This window comes from Desmodus rotundus, chromosome 10 (genome assembly GCF_022682495.2).
Source record: "Desmodus rotundus isolate HL8 chromosome 10, HLdesRot8A.1, whole genome shotgun sequence".
NCBI lineage: Eukaryota > Metazoa > Chordata > Mammalia > Chiroptera > Phyllostomidae > Desmodus > Desmodus rotundus.
Window position 1 is genome coordinate 9,023,881 of NC_071396.1, and position 20,336 is coordinate 9,044,216.

The 20,336-nt window shown below is 39.4% G+C and overlaps 1 protein-coding gene across 5 annotated transcripts in view; it reads left to right on the forward strand.

Annotated features, from left to right (window-relative positions):
• Positions 1-20,336, forward strand: part of MARK1 (microtubule affinity regulating kinase 1) — a 70,857-nt gene that overhangs the window by 35,123 nt on the left and 15,398 nt on the right. For 2 of the 5 annotated variants that reach the window (XM_053912296.2, XM_053912295.2), the window contains exons 4-11: positions 348-396; positions 1,538-1,603; positions 5,352-5,422; positions 9,334-9,390; positions 11,363-11,599; positions 11,694-11,813; positions 17,892-17,991; positions 19,015-19,127. In XM_053912296.2, coding sequence (XP_053768271.1) covers positions 348-396; positions 1,538-1,603; positions 5,352-5,422; positions 9,334-9,390; positions 11,363-11,599; positions 11,694-11,813; positions 17,892-17,991; positions 19,015-19,127 — 813 coding nt within the window. Of the gene's footprint in view, positions 1-347; positions 397-1,537; positions 1,604-5,351; positions 5,423-9,333; positions 9,391-11,362; positions 11,600-11,693; positions 11,814-17,891; positions 17,992-19,014; positions 19,128-20,336 lie in introns of those variants that run through there. The other 3 variants (XM_053912299.2, XM_053912301.2, XM_053912300.2) reach the window with 3 other exon arrangements.

Consider the following 20,336-nt stretch of genomic DNA (forward strand, 5'->3'; position numbering starts at 1 on the left):
TTTAATTCTTGGTAATGAGCAGTCAAATAAAAGTTTGAGATTTATTGTATATTGTTGGGAGAGGGGAGGGAAAGGTAGAAGAGGAGTGGTGGGGGGAGAGAGAAGGAGAGAGAGAGAGAGCGAGAGAGAGAGCGCAAGCCATTTGCATTCATCATATATTGTCCTGGGAACCAAGTCTCAGCAAAGTTAGAGGAGGGACTGAGAAAAAAGTCTCTTGGTCCTCAGCTCCTGCCCAGCATCCTGTAGTGTGTTATAAGCAGATGAATTACTTCAGATGGATGTTTCGATTGGTTCTCTGCTTGCGTGTTCTTTTTTAACAGGAGTATGTCCACCTGTTTTTTTAACAGTTGTTTCGAGAAGTACGAATAATGAAGATATTGAATCATCCTAACATAGGTATGAAATTTATATATGCGTTAATGATGAAGTATTTTCCTTCAAGTGTATTTGCAAAGATAACAATTTTAAGGGTATTGAATATAAATAGAAGAAAAGCGATAACCTGAAATCTGAGTGATAACCTGAGAAAGTGATACTTGGGTAAAAATAGATTATAAATACCTTAACTAAAGGCTACAAAGTACTGTTTTTGCACCACCTTTCTATCTTCTGCTTTTCACTAAAATAATGGATATGATTTGGAGTTAATGCATATATATATATATATAGATATATATATATATATATATATCTATATATATATATATATCTCCTTAATTTCTCTAAAAAGAGATTGCATGCCATTTAGATACTTATAAAAAATGAATTCCAGGTAGTTTGGTAATATACATTGTGGTTTGATAATATTTTATAGGTAAAATAACTAATTTAAGTTAAAAATAGAGCTGATTACACTTTTAATGAATTTATTTCCATAAATTGTGATTTTCCCTTATATTTACAAATAAATATATTGATTACATGTATTATATGAAGTCATTGAATTGTAAGAAGTAGAAATCAATTCTTTTAATTTGTTCTTTAAACATTTATTTCTTGCACATTTAAAAATCTTATGTTTGTTAGAGATGTTAATATAATTATTTGTAGTATATAATTTCAACTACGTAAATTTGATAATTTAGTAGTTTTTCACCAGAAACTTTTATAATATCACATACTGATAGAATTTGTTGTGTCTGTACTAAAGATTATTTAACATTTTTTGATATGCCCAGTACAGTATAACATCTTTTCGAGCTTTAGTTACATTTTTATTACTGCAAAAAGAGTTTTTTTATTCTGATTTTAAGATTTTCCTTTTATTCCATTACTCTGATTAGGAACAGTAACGGGTTTTAAGGCTGAAAACGTAACTCTCTTCTGACCCGGCAGGTGGTCCTATGTCGCTTCATAGGAGGTCGTTTTCTTCCACAGTAGAGTGGCCCTTAGGAGACTTTGTGAATTTAAAATTGTCATTCATACTCTCTAATAAATACTCAAAATTTCTCCTGGGTGAGTGTCGCCCGCAGTTGTATTAAAACATGTCCAGTGTGTGCCAACAATTACAGAGTCCTATCTCTCATTTCTCTTTCAGTAAAATTGTTTGAAGTGATTGAGACAGAGAAGACCCTGTACTTAGTCATGGAGTACGCAAGTGGGGGTAAGGATGCGGGCTCAGAGAGCTAGCGTTGGTGAGACGAGAACCGCTGCCACGTAGGGCTGATGACAGCATTTATGTCTCCATTGTTGGGAATGAGTTTGCAGTTTCATTAAAATGCCTTGAAATGGTCCCTTACGGAAAATTCTGTGTTCACTTTCAACACCTCTTGATCCTACGTTTAAAAGTTGGATTTTTGGCTCATTTAAAAATTTCTTAGGGACATTTTTAAAACTCTAAATTTGCATTGTGACCTGTGAACGGTTTGATTCTCTTTTCTAAGTAGTATATTATAATAGGTTATATTACTATGATGATTTAGAAGACGCTCTTGGCTATGAGCGGGAAGTCTCAAATTCAAAATGTATTTAATAAGTCAATGGCAAAAGCATATTCTAGGTCCGATGTTTATTTCGCTGATTGTTCATGTATGACAGATTCTCAACATATATGTTTTCAAGATAATCCATAAAATGTTTTAAACAAATATCGATCTACATATTTTCTAAGTTAAAAGAGTGGGTCGATAGGGAGATAGTAAGATGCACTTGTAGTAGAATATAATGTGATTTTGACTACCTAGTGTCAAAAACAGGAATGATTTTTTTAGGAAACACTGGTACATATAGAAAACCATCTTTTCCATCTGCCTTTCCCTTAAATGAGAGAGACACTGGCTGAAAATCACAGTTCTGCCAGGCATAGGACTTAAGCTTCTCAGAAACAGGTTTGAGATGTTTGGAGTTAGATCATTCAGTAAGTAAAAGAGGAGTCCTTGCAGATTGTAAGGGCTCAGAACATTTAAGCAATTGAAGATCTTTAATTGAATTAAAGTATATAGATTTTCCTGGTGATTCCGATTTTATGTAACTAGAGCAAAAGGATTTATTCTAGTCCACAGCATCTAAATTATGTATTTATATACCGTCTCTTCGACTTCAAAGAAATTTTACCGCAAATATTAAATACATTTTAATTGCATTTTCAGTTTTTTATGCAGATTGAAACTTTTGGTAGATTTGGTTTTTTACAAAGCTTTTTTTTCTATCCTGAAGATTATTTCGGTATAGATTTCTTTTTTTACTTAACCCAATAACCTGTGCTATTAATGTTTTTTGATTTTAAACAGTTATTCAGCTGTGCAAATTTGCATCAGATGAAGGTCTATAATAAAATTAAGAAACCTACAAAGAACACATAATGAACCATTGCTCTACTTTTCTAACCTTTAGTTAGATTTATATAACATTTTGTCAGCGTGGGAACCCTGAGTGTTATTTTTAGCTCAGTGAGACCTTTTGTTTTTGTTTTGGGTTTGGTTTTTTTTTCCTTTTAGTCATCTAAAGTCTAGAAAAAGGGGCTAGACAGGCTGCGATAGGAAACAGTATAGACTGCTAAGAATCTGTGGACACCATTCTGTGTTTATGAAGGTCCACCGCAAGCCGTGTTAATGTGTACACTGTTCTAGCAGTGAATGGCGAGTACAGTCAACTCTCTATTGGTGCTAATGAAGGGGGGGATGGCTGGGGTGGTGGAGCACAGTGTCCGTCCCCACTGCCCTCCTTCAGAAGCGCGGCGGCAGGGGTGGTGTAGCGTAGAGACTGGGTGCTGGAATTCAGCCCCAACCAGGTGGTCCCTCATTCAGTTCTGATTCCTAGTGACTGATTTTCTTTGGTCTTGCTACTCAGCGATCCTGTTAACAAAACCAGCCTGGTTCTGGCAGTAAATCTAAAATCATTTTCTTGCCCTTTGAATCTAACCATGGCGAGGCTACCCTGGGTAACACCACACTGCCCATTTGTCCTCTGAAATGTCCCGATAGTTTACGGTTGAATCTGACATGCACACGGGTGTCTAGCATGAACAGGAGCGGTGGCATCCGACAACTGCCTCTTTGCTGGGAGTGGACCAGCTGCTTTTGGGTCACCAGTTGGGCGACAGATTTCTAGTGCGGGGGGAGGCAAGGACCTCCTTCACGATTTCGAAGCACATTTTGTCCAAAAGAGCCTGTGCAACGTAGGTGTCAGGGCTACTCTGGAATGGGGCGTTTATTCCTTCTTTCCTTCATGCAAACACTATTAAGTGTTTACTCTGTACTAGGTAATATTCTGGGTGCTGGGAACACATGGGTTAGCTAAGACTTAAGTCCCTGCCCTTGAAAAGATTACGTTCTAGCTGGGGAAGCAAGCCATAAACAGAGAGTATATAATACGTGAAGGACGGAGATGTGTCAACATTTGGGGTCTGAGTGTTCCTGGCAGAACTCAAGAGGAGCCCAAATTTTTGGACTTGTGTGTGTGTATCTTTCCCAGCCAAAACTCACCTGTCTAGCATTCCCTACTCTGATGGGCCCACTAGAGCACTCCTTCATTTCTCTGTTTTCATCACCCCATTTAATCATTTAAGTGCTATGCTGTCTGACATTGTAGATGTGTTAGTTTCATCTGACATACACCATGACGTATTTGCTTTTTTATATTTTACTTACTTCCTAGATCGATATTGCATATCCACGTATACGTAATATATCTGTATACCTAGATACAAATATATAATTTATTGAGTGCTTACTATATGCCAGTCACTGTGCGAAGCACATGCATTACTTCATTTAATCCTCACGAAAGCCATGTGAGATGGGGAGTAGATAGAAACTGGGCCGGATGAAGTTAAGAACTCTTCCTAATGTCTCCCAAAAGCTACCTTGGGCTGAACCAGGATTCATGCCCAAATCGGTCTGATTCTAAAGTCTGAGTTTTTAGCCACTGTGCTGTACTTTACAAGAACCCTTTAAGCCCTTTTGTGAGTTTTTAGCATGCATGTATATCTGTATGATGCAAATGGTAATTAAAAGGACATAAAAAATAAATTTCTTCCTTAAGTGGAGATATTTTATTTTTCATATTGTAACTAAAGATTACTTTGAGGGTTGTTTTTTTTACTATTACTGACTAGAAAAAAAATGAAGTAACTTGTAGACACGTAAAGTAGTAGGTCTAATAGAAAATTTCTCCAGTTTTCAGTTGTCTGTAAATTCTTTCAACCAGTGCGTATGTCTGTCCACCCTGTGTTCTGTCCTGGCTGAGGATGCAAAGAGAGTACAGATATGACGATGGTGCTCAAGTAGTTTGAAGTTCTTCTGGGATCCTAGAAGACGCACATAAGGATGACTTAATTCTGTATAATAATAGGTACAAAGCAGACGGAATGAGTATGGTGTGAATAAGCGTAATCAGAGTGTAAGAAGGAAAAGGAGGAAATCAATATGTGTGGAAAGGGTGAGACGGAATTTGACCAAGGCTACGCGAACTTAAAAGAGAGAGATCCAACAGAATAAGACTCCTGTTATTTTATTTGAAACGTAGGCCTCAAATACAAAGCCAAATGTGATTTCTGATTGCCCGTGCTGTGGCTTCCCTTTATTAGAACGGATAATAAAGAGTTGACTGTATTTTTTTTTTACATAATACTTGAAAAGCAGAAGGCAATTTTTCTTGGTTATGTTTTTATGATTTATTCTTTAAAGAGTTTTGCTAAATCACTAAGCTGCTACCAGTACTCAATTTTATATGTAATTTTTTTCGTGTTTTTTTTTTTTCTATTCATGGAATAGTTTGTGATTTCCGTAGCACTCTCAGAAAGTTGTGGGCCAGAAGCTTCTTTAAAAACAAGGCAAAAACTTGACATTGCATATATTGTGAACTGAAAATCTTATGTATGTTTTACTGCCTGCTTTACCTTTCTGATTCAGGTGAAGTATTTGATTACTTAGTTGCCCATGGAAGAATGAAAGAAAAAGAGGCCCGTGCAAAATTTAGGCAGGTACGGAAAGAAGTTTTCAACTTTGTTTTGCTGATATTATTAGTAATGTACATCGGACAGCGTCACAAACTGCACGTGAGGGTATATGGTGTGTTAAGAAGAAAAAATCTTGCTTCCTTATACTTTTTACAAGTGGAAAACTGAAAAAGAAATCTCTTCTTCCTGAATTTAAATTTAAAAGAGTTGCAAATGGTTATTTTTAGATGATCACAAATAGCAAAATGCTTATAGGTGAGACTCATTAATTGATAGTCTCGGAGATACAGACTGGACTGAGAGAGAAAGGAAATACTTAAGCCTCTATCTAATAATTATCATCAAGTATTGTTAGCTCTGTGTATGCAGTATGTATGTGTACTGTTTAAAGGGGTTATTGTCTTATTTTCTTTTGTAATTAAAGATGCCTTGGTATTAGAACTCATATTTTTGTAGATTTAAAGACTATGGTCAATTTGATTTAGTCAGGTAGGCAAGGAACCTTGCAGATGTGGCAGAAGAATATGGTAAGATATTTGTATTTCCAGTTCAACTCGAGTATGACTTGTTGCAGAAATGACAAAATAAGGAAAAACAATTTCAAGTTGATCTAGGATTTTATTTTCAATTTTTAGGAAAAAGGGATTAAAATTAGCATATGATATAAATTACTGTAGAGATGACACATTAATAAGTTGTCCATGAGTTTTAACATTTACTGAAGGAAAGTTTCAGCAGACAACTTACTATATCCCAAGCCAGCTGACCCCCCCAAAAAAAGAGTGAGTAGTAAGTCTTCAAAATATACGTTAAGATCCCAGTGGGAATATTTAATGCCAATTGGGATTTCCTGGCTTATCAGCTACTAACTAAAACTCCAGTGATGGTATTGAAATAACATAACAATGACATTTAAAGTGGCGATTGCACTTTGCTTCAGGTAAGCCTGGACCTGGACAGCCAGGGTAGGAAAGAGTTTAACAGTACGTGGCTGACACCATTCGGTTTCTTTAAGTTGCTTCCTTATTGCCAGTTGTTTTTAGATTCAGCTGTTTTAAGATGCCTGTTTCTAGGACTCTATCCTGAATGGAAGGCCTATGTATATCTTTGGCATGAAGCATTTTGCAAATTGTGTTCCGAAAAGTCACGATTCCGTGAGAGAGTAACAACAGAGGTTTCACAGAACAAACTTGTGATCAGTTTGGAGAATGCTCTGTCGAGGTCGAACAGGTTTTATTCTTCCCCTCTGCTTCAGGCCTTCTCCAACGGTTCCTACTCTACGCCCTTGACTCGACTGTTAGATACAGCAAAGGTGCCGGACAGTTTAAGGCCACTTTAGCAGCTATCAATCCTACAATGTCTCCGCACTCCTCAGGAGTGGATGGCCTGCAAGAAAATTACAGTATTGACTCAACTCTTCCATTAGCAAGGCTACTGTTTCAAGCTTGGGAATCCCTGACGCACTTACTAACGGACTGCAAAGGTGCCCTGACAGTTGCATCTCACGGCACCACACCGGCATGTCTGGTCTTACCGGCAGCGCAGGGCTGACAGTAATTCATGTTTTCACGATCTGTAACAGGACTGTAGGGAAATCCCTGCACCCTACTTACCGGTGTTTTGAGAAGGGCGGGTCTGGCCATTGAACAATGCAGTTAAACTTGGACTTGGGGCTGGGGTTCTTGCAGTGAATCAGAGTCAGAATTTCTTTCACAGCAGAGACTGTACCTGGCTAGGTCAGTGTGGTAATACTACAGACCACCATGTCTGACTGCTGGAGGTCAGAGGTCATAGGGCTTGGGGAGAACGAATGCTTAATGCAGAGCATTCTCTTCAATTATCTTTCCATGCTTAAGGCCTTAGGGCCCATGGGAATTTTATTTCACAAGTGCCTATAGAACTGCTTTCACAGAGATTGTTCTGTCCAATGTGAAATGCATGTTTGGTGACCGAGTCGTTCTCTATAACATGCCTTCTTCACTGTATCAGGACAAAGAGCCTTGAAAAACATAATATTATCAGCCAATTTCTATCATCCAAGGTACAAATATAGCCTTATACTAGAACATACTATAGCCATGTATTATGTTCAATAAGAAGTATTCATATCTGTAGATCTCTTGGCTAATGGCCATATTTTAGTGAACATTGGATATTAGAATTTTGAAGCATGTTGCTTCAGCAAGCATGCTACAAATATTCATTGTAAGGCTCTTCTGTATTCTGGGGACTCATGCTTCAAATCGATCATTGTCATTCATGATCTCTCGGCTCAGAAACATGGGGTAGGTATGTGGTACCCGCTTAGTTTGGAATTCAGAGACGTGCCAGCCTGTCTGTCGAGGTTGACCGTTACCACTTCCCACCAGCTCTCCAAATAGCGTTTGTCCTCAGCACCGGTGCATTTCGCCCTCTTACCCCCTTCCACCTCATCACTGAATCTCCACGTGCTGAAATCTTACTGTCCTTCAAGGATGGCCTAGCTCAAGTATCACCAACTCCAGGAAGCACTGCGGACAGAATTGATTATATATATTTTTTCGTATTTCCTCACTTCTTTGCACTTCCGCTTCCATGGCTCTGCCTGGTATTGTGGTTCCTCATGCCCATGTCTCGTCCTCTGAATCAGACTGCCAGCTCCTTAGGGGCAGGGTCCACCTAGTGTCAATTTTCGTGTTTTCCCTAGCACATTTTCTTGCACATAGCAGGTACTCAATAAACTGTTGACTCAAAATAAATTTAATCAAATTACATATTACCTCATCGTATGTTGACTTTGTTTTGAATCCATGTCTTCTTTGTCTTTGAACCATTTTACTATATATATCAGGATGCCTTTACAGTACTGACCTGTCTGTTTCACCTCTTAGTACCCAGAAGTTTTGTTTTAACCCACAGTCCTATTAACATGGTCATGCCTCATGTCATCATTAGACTTTTAGAACCCTCATTACTCTCTCCATTTGTCGATGCCTAACCAATATTCAATATTCAAACTGTGTTTGCACTTAACCGAATCCACAGAATTGAATGTTCTGTCGTGCATTAAAGTGGTTTTCCTCCTAGACATCAGATACAAGTATTTGTACAAAATAGCTCTCACTTGATTGCTGTAAGAATCTTTCCAATTCTGTGTTCACTGTACTGCATTATTATGAAAGAATTGCTACAACCTATTTCTCATTTGTATCTTTGGCTCATCACCTGTTGGGTTTTTCCCCAGTTTAGGCCTTGTACCCAATGAGCCTGAAGTAATGGTTGAAAATTATGGCTGCATACAAAATCTAGTGACAGATTTGCCCGCCTGACTTAGTGACGGGTTTAAAATTAAATTTTGTTTTTTTATTCTTTTCTTTTGATAATTGCATCTATTGTTAAGGCACACATTTTTTCCCACTTTTTCATATTTGAACACACAAAGGATATTGCTAAATATCCTACTGATAAGTTCTTAGTCAGTTGGCCTCACTAAAGAAACATGTGTTGAACACATTTGATATAATTCCTAAAATAGAGTTCTGCTCTTTGAACTTGAACCAACTATTTTGGAATACTGATTTATGTTTGCCAAAGTTCTTATTCCAACTCTGGAACAAACAAACCATTTAACCAAAGCTACAAATTGTACACATTTGATCATGTAAACAGAGAAATACAACTACCCATGAAAATCTTCACAACTCTGACAAAGAAATATTTTAGTATATTTTATCAAGCAAATACTACTTTTCCGCGTTTTCTACATTTAAGAGTGAGTTTCATCACTTTGACTTTGATGTGTATAATTTTCTGAAGTAAAGGAACCGTGAAATTATTAAATATTCCTTTAAACTTCAAGTTAGCAATTTATCTATATTGGAGGTGATAATTGGGGAAAATTGTGCTTTTTTAACCCCAAAATAACATTTAATCTTTTTCGCAAATATTTATTTCAGATTGTATCTGCTGTGCAGTATTGCCATCAGAAGTGCATTGTTCACCGCGATCTTAAGGTAAGCCACCGATTTTATAACGGAAAATTGTGAATTCTTAACTGATAGTTTATAACAGTAGAGCCATCTTTGGTTGCCTAATTGTGTCAGGCACTTTACAAGGAAATTAGTTTTAATTTACTCTTCACAGCAACTTTATGAAAGGCAATATTTTCACTGCGAAAATGAAAATATACGAGTAGTTATCTAGCATTCAAGGAGAGAGGATTTGATTCACCATTAATAAGCTCGTTTTAATAGATAAATGTGGAACTTTGTCTCAAACTAAAAATGCCTAAGGTCCCACTCAGTTAGAAGCAAGGGCTGGGCCCAAATCCAGGTTGGTCTGATTTAAGAGCCAATTCTCATTCTTTACATTAAAGCTCAAAGAAATAAGGGAAAGTGTTAAACATTTTTATGAACATCAAATGTATCTGATTAGTATCAAGCTAGGTACTTGGATGTAACAAATGTATGATAGGAAACATTTGTGGCAATGACATCAGAGCAGGTCATTGACACACTGATTCCATTTCCATGCGGTATACATCCCCAAGAGGGATTGCTGGATTACAAAGTAGTTGTAATTTTCGTTTTTCGAGGACCTCCATACAGTTTTCCATAATATCTGTGCCAATTTACATTTCCATCAGTAGTGTAGAAGGATTCCCTTTCCTCTACATCCTCCCCAGCACTTACACTTTTGCTGCTAGCCATCCTGGCAGGTGGTTTGCTGTCTCACTGTGATTTCTGATTTGTGTTTCCCTGACGATGAGGGATGTTGAGCACCTTTTCCTGCACCTGTTGGCTGTTTGTAAAAATGTCTGTTGAGGTGCTTTGACCATTTTTGAGTTGTTTTTTGTTTTGGGGGTTTTTTTTTTTCCTCTTGAGCTCTATGAATTCCTTATATATAGTATGGGCAAAAGTAGGTTTACAGTTGTGAGTACGCAAAACAGAGTTTAACCTTGTTATTATTTATTAATTATTGTAATATTTTCTATATGAACAGCGTGAACCTACTTTAGCCCCACCCTGGATTTTGCATATTAACCCTTTATCAGGCATGTGGCTTACAGATGTCATCTCACAATCCATAGTTGCTTTTTAATGCTAGTCAAATATTACTCCTTTTTGAAACCTGATAAAACACACCTACCAAGTAACCTATAACTTTCTTAGCCTATCAGTTGTAACAGAGTTGGATTAAAAAAAAAAAAACCAACATGAAAAAAAGCAAATAATTGTCTTGAATCACTTGCATTTACCAAAGGCACATTTAAAACTGTTTCTTGGAGTGATTCTGATTTAGGATTTTGGAAAACTAGGCTCTCAAAACATGGAGGGAGGGAGCGGTGAATCGCTGCTTTCTCCCAGAATAGACATCTAGAAGAGAACCTACCGTAGTTTCAAACCAGCAAAAGGAAGCTTTAACAGACAAGATCTAATGGAGCCTGTACCGTATCATCTTGCTTTAGTGAAAGCACAGAACTTTGCTGAGGAAGCATTCTGTAGGAGAGGACAAAGGACTGAACTCAGTAGTCCCAGAAGCCCCGACAGGCAGTTACTGTAGGCATTAGCTTTGCATTAACCAATGATCCCCTATTAAAATAGGGCACTGTTGGGTAAACCTGTTGGTTTAAGCCCAAAACGGATTTGTGTTATGTTGACTGATGTTCTTCCAGATAAGTCATATGAAAATACAGTACCAGGATGTCACTTACCTTGAAGAAAAAGTGGGTTTAAAATAACCTTTCCTAAACAGCCGCAGATACACATGAACACGAGAACTACCCTTGTGTAGTGCTCAGACCAGTGCTCTGCTGATGTGACTCTGACCAGATACACCTGGACCTACCCCGCTGGGCTTCCCCCCTCGCCATCACGTAGACAAACCAGAGGCAAAGGATAGGTGTTTGGGATCGGAAACAGTTATAACGGAGACTTGATGTGATGTAGGCTCTTTACATTGTCCTTTTTATTATTTTCCTCTTAGGCTGAAAACCTTCTCCTTGATGCTGACATGAATATTAAAATTGCTGACTTTGGTTTTAGTAACGAATTTACAGTCGGGAACAAATTGGACACGTTCTGCGGAAGCCCCCCCTACGCCGCTCCGGAGCTCTTCCAAGGGAAGAAATACGACGGGCCCGAGGTGGACGTGTGGAGTCTCGGCGTCATCCTCTACACGCTAGTCAGTGGCTCCTTGCCTTTCGATGGCCAGAATTTAAAGGTATCCGCCCAACCTGATGGTCGGGTCTTCTCCCCGCTCACATGCACTTTAGTAACAGCCGGGGTGACCAGGGCTTTTCTTTTGCTCTTTTCAGGAACTGCGGGAGCGAGTCTTACGAGGGAAATACCGTATTCCCTTCTATATGTCCACCGACTGTGAAAATCTCCTGAAGAAGTTACTAGTGCTGAATCCCATTAAAAGAGGCAGCTTGGAAGTAAGTCAGCTTTTTGGGCTCCAGATTTTCATTTAACAATTACAATAGTCCAGGAACTGAAGAGCATTTAAAAATTTTTTTTCCTGTTTTTTTTTTTAAAGAAAATTGCCAAATCATCTAAGTTGTCTTTTGTTTTGAGCTAGAAAAGTAACGTGATTTTCCTATTTGAAAGTTATCCCAAGAGGTGTGTGTAAAGACTTATTTCTTCTTTGCCTGGAAATGAAGTATAAAATTAAAACAACATAGACAGAGGGAGAAAATGGCGTTTTAGTTGGAGAAGGAGGGAATCCTAGCCTTGTCAGATGTTGCCTGATCGAGTACAGAAACCTTGTGCTTAGTAAGTACAAATATTCTGAAGATAAAAGAAGATAGCGAAAGTTCGAATCCAGTAAATTCTTCATGGCCGTATCTGAAATCAGTATCTGGTGTTTTATAACAGAAATCTCAGCATCAGTACAGAAAATTTACAAATATTTAAGCAGAACACTGGAAACAGGTGTTTCATGTCTTAACACACTGGTGTGTTACCTACTTGCATTCCGTCTGTGAGGTTATTTATAATACTGGATGCTATTATAAATATACTAAGTATGTTATAGCGGGCGAACATCAGAGATTCATAACCGAAATGTCTCACCTTTGTTCCTTCTGATACCGCAATTAGAACAACTTACTTCTCTTTTATCTTTAAGAAAATGGTTTTAGAACAACTTCTTTCTGAAGTATTTTGCCCGTCTTTTTTAAGAGTGGTGTTTAACCTGTGCTGAGTTAATTTCAGCATCTATTGTTCCCTAGAACATTTGTGTCTTCTTTTATTTGTCTTAGCAGATAGGGTAGACAATTCAAACAATTAGCCTCGTTTAAACTGTACTTTTTTAGAGTAGCAATGGGGCTTTCTGGCACGGACTCCATGCCTTATAGAGAGCCATCCCTGGGTGCAGAGCTCTCAGATTAGTTTGGGCTTTGTGATTTCATTTTCACAAGTGTTTTTCACTACAAGACACAGTATGTTTTGATGGAAGTTAAGGGATGCTGACTTCCATGGTGAGATTATTTTAAATGCTTTGTATCAGTGAATCAATTATCAGATATTTTTTACTGAATTATTTGTTTAAATGTAATGAGTTTCTTCCTATGACTTTTTTTCCTTTGGGGGTAAAAGAATATGTTAATGTTTTAATAGAGAAATGTGTGCAGTAGAAAAGCTACTTCCACATACTGCCTTTGTAAACTTATTTTCAACCATTACTCATAGAAAATTATGGGAAATAGTTAACAAGTTAAAATGGTTGAGGCTCACCTCAGTTCTAAAATTTTATGGGAACATAAGTCCCTCCTAATCCTGCTTTATGACTCCCTTTTATCATAGGAGCCTCGTTTACCTGAATGTCACTTAATAAAATGCCCAGAGTTGAGTCATCAGCCCAACTCATTAGCCAAGCAAAAGATCACACAAAAATTATTTTTGTGTGATAGATGTCACAAATATATATATATATATGAACAGTTGAGAAAATGTAAGATGTACTTAGTGTTTTAAAGATGATTTACAGTAGCCAAATATTAAATCTTTTATTCTTAGCATTAAAATTCAAAGGATTGAAGTATTAGAATTCTCTGAGTTGAATTTAAAGGCCAAATCATTATTATGAAAACATTTCACCATCAGAAACTCAACTTGATGTATTTGAATGTAGTCTGGAACCTATTCCAGTTTATCAAAACCAAGTTTTTCAGCCACAGACCCAGGAGTCTACATCGGAAATACTATAATATTGCAGAAATCACCCTACGAAGCCTGGTATGCTTCAAAGTTCCCAGAAATGACTTTCCAGAGAAAACTGACACTTTAAAAAAAAAGATTTCTGACACCAAACCTTAAGCAACTTGAAATGACAGTAATGTCAAAAATTATATTAGTCTTCATTTTATATTTTTTCATACCAATTTTACTGTCAATTTTACAACCAAAAAACCCCCATCAACTATAAAAAGCCTCTATTTTCAAAACACTAATATCCCGTACATAAACATAAATTTTTATAGAGTAGTACTCTTTTCATGTCTTGCTGCCCTCTTTTTTTTTTTTCTTTTTCACTCAAAAGCTTTGGGTACCTAGTTTTTGCTTTATCCTAAGAGCGAGCTCCTTCCTTGTCGATTGTGATGTTGTCGTCCTTGGATCGTGCATCATATTTTATTTAACTACTCCCTGCTTTTGCACGTTTGAGTTGTTTTCATAGTTTTTGCTAAAAGTAATGTGATACACTAATTTCCCTTTGGGATATATACTTAGACAAATTCTCCAGAATGTCATCATTGGGTGAAAGGGTACTAACAGCCTGACAGGTCTCGTCTGTCACTGTCCAAAGAACCTGTGTGACCCAGGGCATTTGAAGGGACCTGTTCTCCGCAGCTTGATTCAGTATCGGCTGTAATAATTTCTACTGTTTGATGCCTTTATGGTAATACTATAGCTTTAATTGCTTAAAGCAAAGTTAATTGCTTTAACTTTTATTTATTTATTTCGTTAAAGATAATGCTCCATGTTTTTAATGACTAGATTAACTCTTCTTCCTGCTTGTCCAAACAGGTCGGATTAATCAGACCTTGTAGATTTGTATTAACTGTACATTTTAATATGAAAAATCTCCCATTATTTCCCATATTTTTTTAAAATGAAACTTTATGTATTTCTTTTTGGTGTTGCTTGTGTGTCATGAGTTATTCATTAAGTGCTAGTCTTTCTTCGGTATATAATTTACTAACATTGAAATTTGATTTAGACAGTTTTGGGTGGCTACTTATTTTCTTACTAAACTTCTTATTTTAACTTATTTAACAACACCTTCCTGTTGCTTCTCATATATAATTGCAAACTTTATTGAAATATTTCTTAAAGCCTTATAAATGAACTACCTCCATGAAAATGGAATTAATGAAATTAATTTCATAGTCTGTCTGCATGGCCTATATAGTGGTTTCTAGATCCTAATAATTTTTTTATGAAGTATATAATTTTTTTAGGTTGTGTGTATGAATGCTGCCAGCTCTTCCTAATTGTACTGGTAATGGGAGGGATAGTATCACATGATTTTTAAAGGATTTGTGTTTTTATGTTGTGCACTAAGTTCTTATTTCCTATTTGTGTAAATATTGATGTATCTAGATGTTTTTATTAGAAAGAAACTGCAAAACTTTTGTGCTATTCCATTTATACACACACACACACACACACGAAAAACTATATATATATATAAATATATATATATATTTTTTTTATTTCCAGTTATTGACCAGGATGGACTGTGTTACCTTTCAAAATAATGCAAAATTTGAGCTAAAGTCAAGCTCCTCCTTTTTGCTCTTTCTCTGTCATCTTTGGTTCTCCTGAAAAATACCTTTTAGTATTTGTAGCTCTTTTACCACTGAGTTCAGCTCAGATCATCTTCAGCAATTTATTTATGTTTGGCCAGTACAAGTGACGGTACTGCCAATGACCCCGCTAGTAATAATAGCCTTTTTAAAAAAATGCCAAGATTTCTAAGTACAAACTCAGAAGCATATGATGTCATTTGCAAAGGTCGAAACCATCTAAGACAAATTCTTCCCATCTGGCCATCCTAAAGTCCATCATTTTTTTATGTGCACCGAAGTGGAAGGTGTGGATTTTCACAGTTAATTTAATTCCTTATCATTCATCTGAATCAATTATTTTGTTAGAATTTCCCAGGAAGTAGTCATTTGTGTTCACTGGCAGTGGTGGCTGGAGCAAACTATCTTTTGTTAAGTTGGAATCTTGTTTGTCTTCATTGTTTCTTGTTACGGGATCTCAGATGAAATCTGAAGTGGATTAGGGTAGTCGGCCTGGGATTCCGACCCCGCCCGGAGCCTCCCAGCTGGGATCACAGGAGAGCACTCTGCTGTTACACAGCACCTGCTTTTCCTGGGGACGCTTCTCCCTTGGCTTTGAGTGTGAACTCTGTGGTGCCCGCGGAAGGATTTCGTGTAGGCATGGGGTTTTTCCTTGATGTGGACAGGTAAAGAATAGTTATGAAATGAGCACCAAAAAAAACACACTTTAATTGAGAAATATTAGAAAATTCGGATTATCTTAAGTTTGCTTGTAATTGTTTATCTTCCAACTCTCAGATCTGGTATTGCTCCTGCATTTCTTACTTAATTCATGGATACCCAGTTCTGCCAGGCACCTGAGTTCGAGGGCTTAAAACCCTCCTGGATTCCATCCTTGCCCTCATTCCTTAAACAAGTCTTGTCATTAAGTAGTTTAGATTATACCTCTACGGTCCTTCTCTCTTCCATTTCCTCATGTCCAGTTCAGTCCTCTGCTGTCTGTCTCCTGGACAGTTTCCCTGCTTCCTCAGCTGTCTTCTGTTGCTAATCTCTGCATTTTCCTTTACCCAAGCCTTAGTTTAAAACAGCGCCTGGTTCAAAAGCAACAAGCATTGTTCTAAGAAAGCTAGCATGAGGCGCAGTCTTTGTCCTCCAGGATGTTACCGTAGTAAAGGAGAGGGCCCTGTGCAGGACTAGCTGTGGTGAAAGGAGGAACGTGATAGCAGGAACAATAGGGTGTAAACAGAGCTCCAGGGGAACCCAGAGGAAGGACTGACTAGTAATGCAGACCAGGCGTGTTCTTCATTCAGTCTGCAGATGCGTTTTGAGCATTTAAGTGCTGGGTACACGTAGGTGTTGCATCTTCCTACCAAACAAGTCAGACACAGGGCATTCTTTGTTTGGCTTTCTGGGCAAATGGGACGTAGATAATTTACAGGTAAACACAAAGTATTTGCCGAATGACACTTTGCATTGAATCACAGGCAGAGATCAGAGTACGAAAGGGTAACAAAAGGAGCCAGAGCCTGTATGGATCTTGAGAGCTTAAAAAAGAAGAAAAGAACTTAGATGGGAAACAAAGCACATTCCAGACAGATGTCCTTGTCTTTTAATCCGCTGGGAAAATAGACACCAATGGTCACGAACACTTCATTTTCCGCTGACGTACTTGGAACATTACTGTCTGGGCCCCTGTCTCCTCGCTTCCCTTGTCAGGGTGGAGAGAGAGGCACCTTTTCTCTGGTGCAAGACTCACCCGTCCATTCCTGTGCTGGATTCGGCACCTGTGACCCTGCCGTGAAGCTCTTTCCTCTGTGACATCCAAGGCCCCGCCCTACTGACCCCTTCCCCTCGGCCTTTCCACACGCTGAAACACCCTCCGTTAAAAAACAGGTGCCTGTCTACCCTTTAGTCTCCATCCAGGACCACCTTCTGGCGCCCCCCTTGCTGGCCAGGCGTCTCAGACAGCCTCTTCTCTCACCGTCCCAGGTCGTCACCATCCACCTGCACACGTTGCCCTCTGGCCACCACCCCACTGAAGCGACCCTCACTAAAGCCAGCTGTCTTTGTTGCTAAACACAGTCGATTTCTTTTTTAGTTATCATCTTGTTTGACAGGTCACCCCTGCCTCCTCTTTGAAAAACTCTTGCCTCACCACCTTCCGTGTTGGTCTGTGTGTCTTTTCCTCCTCCGTTTACTTTTGTTAGAGGCCTTTTCCTCCTGGCCCTTAAATGCCCGTGTTCCTTGAGGTTCTCCCCTGGGCTGTCTCCCCAGTGTTCTCCTGCTGTCCATTCCTCTTGGAGAATCCATCCACTGTTACTGTCTATGAGCTGAGCCCTAAATCTCTGGGCCTCACCTTCAGTTTCTCTCAGCCCTGGCCCTTTCTCTTCTCCCTCAATATCCAGTCACAGGGTTTTGTTGATTTCTGTATATTGAAAATTCCGTTTTCCATCGCTACTGCCCCCCTTTCGTTCAGAACAGCATCATCTGTCTCCTACGCCCCAGCTAAAGCCTCTCCATTGATTCTGCGCCTCTGGTCTTGAATCCCTCTTGTCTGCTCTCCCCATACTCTGTCCAGGGAGGCTTTTCAAAATCACACTCCTGCAAGACATTCCTGACATGATTGAAAGAAACCTTTGTGACTTGGTCCCTGTTCACTAAAATAGAGCTGAAATAATTGGTTGAATGTTCTGGTTGGCCAAACGTAATGTAGAATTTATTTCCTAGCAAATAATGAAAGATCGGTGGATGAATGTCGGTCACGAAGAAGAAGAGCTGAAGCCATATTCTGAGCCTGAACCAGACTTCAATGACACAAAAAGAATAGGTAAGTATTTAAATATTGTGTGAGGCGCTGTCCCTGGGCAGTCGGGGTCCTGCAGTGTTTAAGAATGCAAATGGGAAGCAATTTTTATTCGACAGATGCTTGAGTTACCACCTTTTCTTTCCCCGAATGTACACTGAACACTGCAAATTTCAAGTTCCTTAGTTTATTCTCGCGCATATTATAATCTAACTCAGTTGTTGGTATCAGTGATCTAAAAACTAAAATAATGTAGACAAACTTCATTCTTTCCTTTCAGCAATTTCTAGCAGGAAGAATGGCTGATGTGAGTATCAGCCCTGACCAGACTGATAAACATCAGCCAAACTTAGCATGTATGTCAACCAAAAATGTAGAGGCCCCGAGTGAATCGCGCCTCCTCCTCTCTGTCTTCTGCGACTCAGCAGGGTCCATCCTCCTGTGCCCGGCCCCATTCCTCATCCACAGCCTTTAGCAACTCAAAACGGAGTCATCTCCACTGTGCTCCTACCTGGCTTAAGAGCAGAGGTGGGGAACATTCTAGGGTGTTAGGAATCTGATCAGCACAACTGTGGAATCCAAGCCTTCCAAAGAGAAGTCAGCCTGCCTCCAGATCAGAAAGCAGAAATTGTGAAGAGATGAGAGAAACCACTCTGTGAGAGCTGAGGGTGTGTTGAGAGAGAGAGAGGGAGAGAGAGAGGGGTGGGAAGAGAGAGAGGAGTGTGTATGCGTTACACACTGACAGATATTGAGTCTCCGGGTGGACACTGGAATTCAGCTCAGGAATGTGCTGAGCAGTGAGAAATGGAACAGGCCCCATCCCATCGAGCCCGTGCTGGAGATAATTTCTGCGTGAGAAACGGTGGCCACACAGTATCCGAATACACAGCATCTGTTAATAATCCAGAAGCGTCTACAATTGACGTTACACTTTAAAATCTCAGAACTTAGTTTTCATATCTAATAATGTCGGCCACGTTGGCCCATTTTTGTTCACGTGTTTACTAAAACCCATTTTCAGAAAATGTGCGTTTTTTTCATGTCCAGATGTCATGGTGACCATGGGTTTTGCGCGAGATGAGATCAATGATGCCTTAATAAATCAGAAGTATGACGAAGTGATGGCTACTTATATTCTCCTAGGTAGAAAACCACCCGAAGTAAGTGTCTCACCTTTGTCGCTTAACCTAAGTCATTTCTTGAGCTAGCGATGGCTACGTATAGGATACAATGTTAGCAAATATATCCTAGGTGTAATCAGAAATAACACAAAAACCCCAACAATGTTATGTATTTGAATTCAAAACTCAAGATGCTAGGGTTACACACTGATTTCATTGCTGAGTACCAAGAGACCCTGGTACTCAAAAGCAGGCCTGGCACCTGAGCTCTAAGAGGTACCACTCACAGTCTAGGCTTTGAGAACGGCGCCCCCCAGAGTTGTGCATCCCAAATGCAACAGCCCTGCCGAAGGCAATGTGGTTGTTTTGGGTGTGCAGAAAAGACAGCGACCGAAACAAGAGGAAGTGACAGCTTTTAAAACAAAGTGTGTGTCTTCAATTATTGGTACAGGTAGGGGCCCGGGCAAAAGTTGGTGGTATTTTTTACCTTGCAGAGTGTTAAGTGGCTTTGATGCATTCAGGTGGGATTCTCAAGGCCAGGCCAGGTCTGTCGTGAGGCAGGTTTAGGCAAATGTCTGCAAATGGCGACTGAACCATAAGAGCAAATGATGCTTTGGGACCACAGATAAAACAGCATCAGTCGAGAGTCAGGAACGGAGCCCAGAGCACTGATGGTTTGTGGGAAATCTGACATCTGTGGGAAGCGTTTTATACAGCCGGCTGAAATCGTTAATAATTAGGTAGTAACCATTAGCGAAGCAGTGCATTCAGCCGACATGTATTGAACCTGCTCGGTATCAGAAACTGTGCTCGATACTGTTCAGGGAAAGGCGAGGAAGTATCTGGTCTCAGGAGCCCTCGTTCCGGCAGGCACATGAGCAGCCAGCAGTGTGGCGCAGTGTGTGATGGGGGAAGGTACCGGGGGCTCCGGGAGCTTCTCGGAGGCTGGGCACTGACAACAGACCAAGACATGTCAGAGGTAGATTAACAGTACTCGGACCCCAGCTGGAAACGAGGGATGAGGGGCCCCCAGATTTCTAGCACAAGTGACTGGTTTCTGCGGTGCATTTGCCACGGTAGGAAGAGAGTAGGTTTCAGGGGAAAGATGGGAAGTGCGTTCAGCTTGAGGAGGTTGAATTGGAGGTCCCTGTAGGGGAGGGAGCTGTCTCATAGACAATAGGACATGGGGAGCTGGGTCCGGAGGGAGTGACTTGAAGATTGGGGCGTCATCCTCAGTAACGTGCCAGG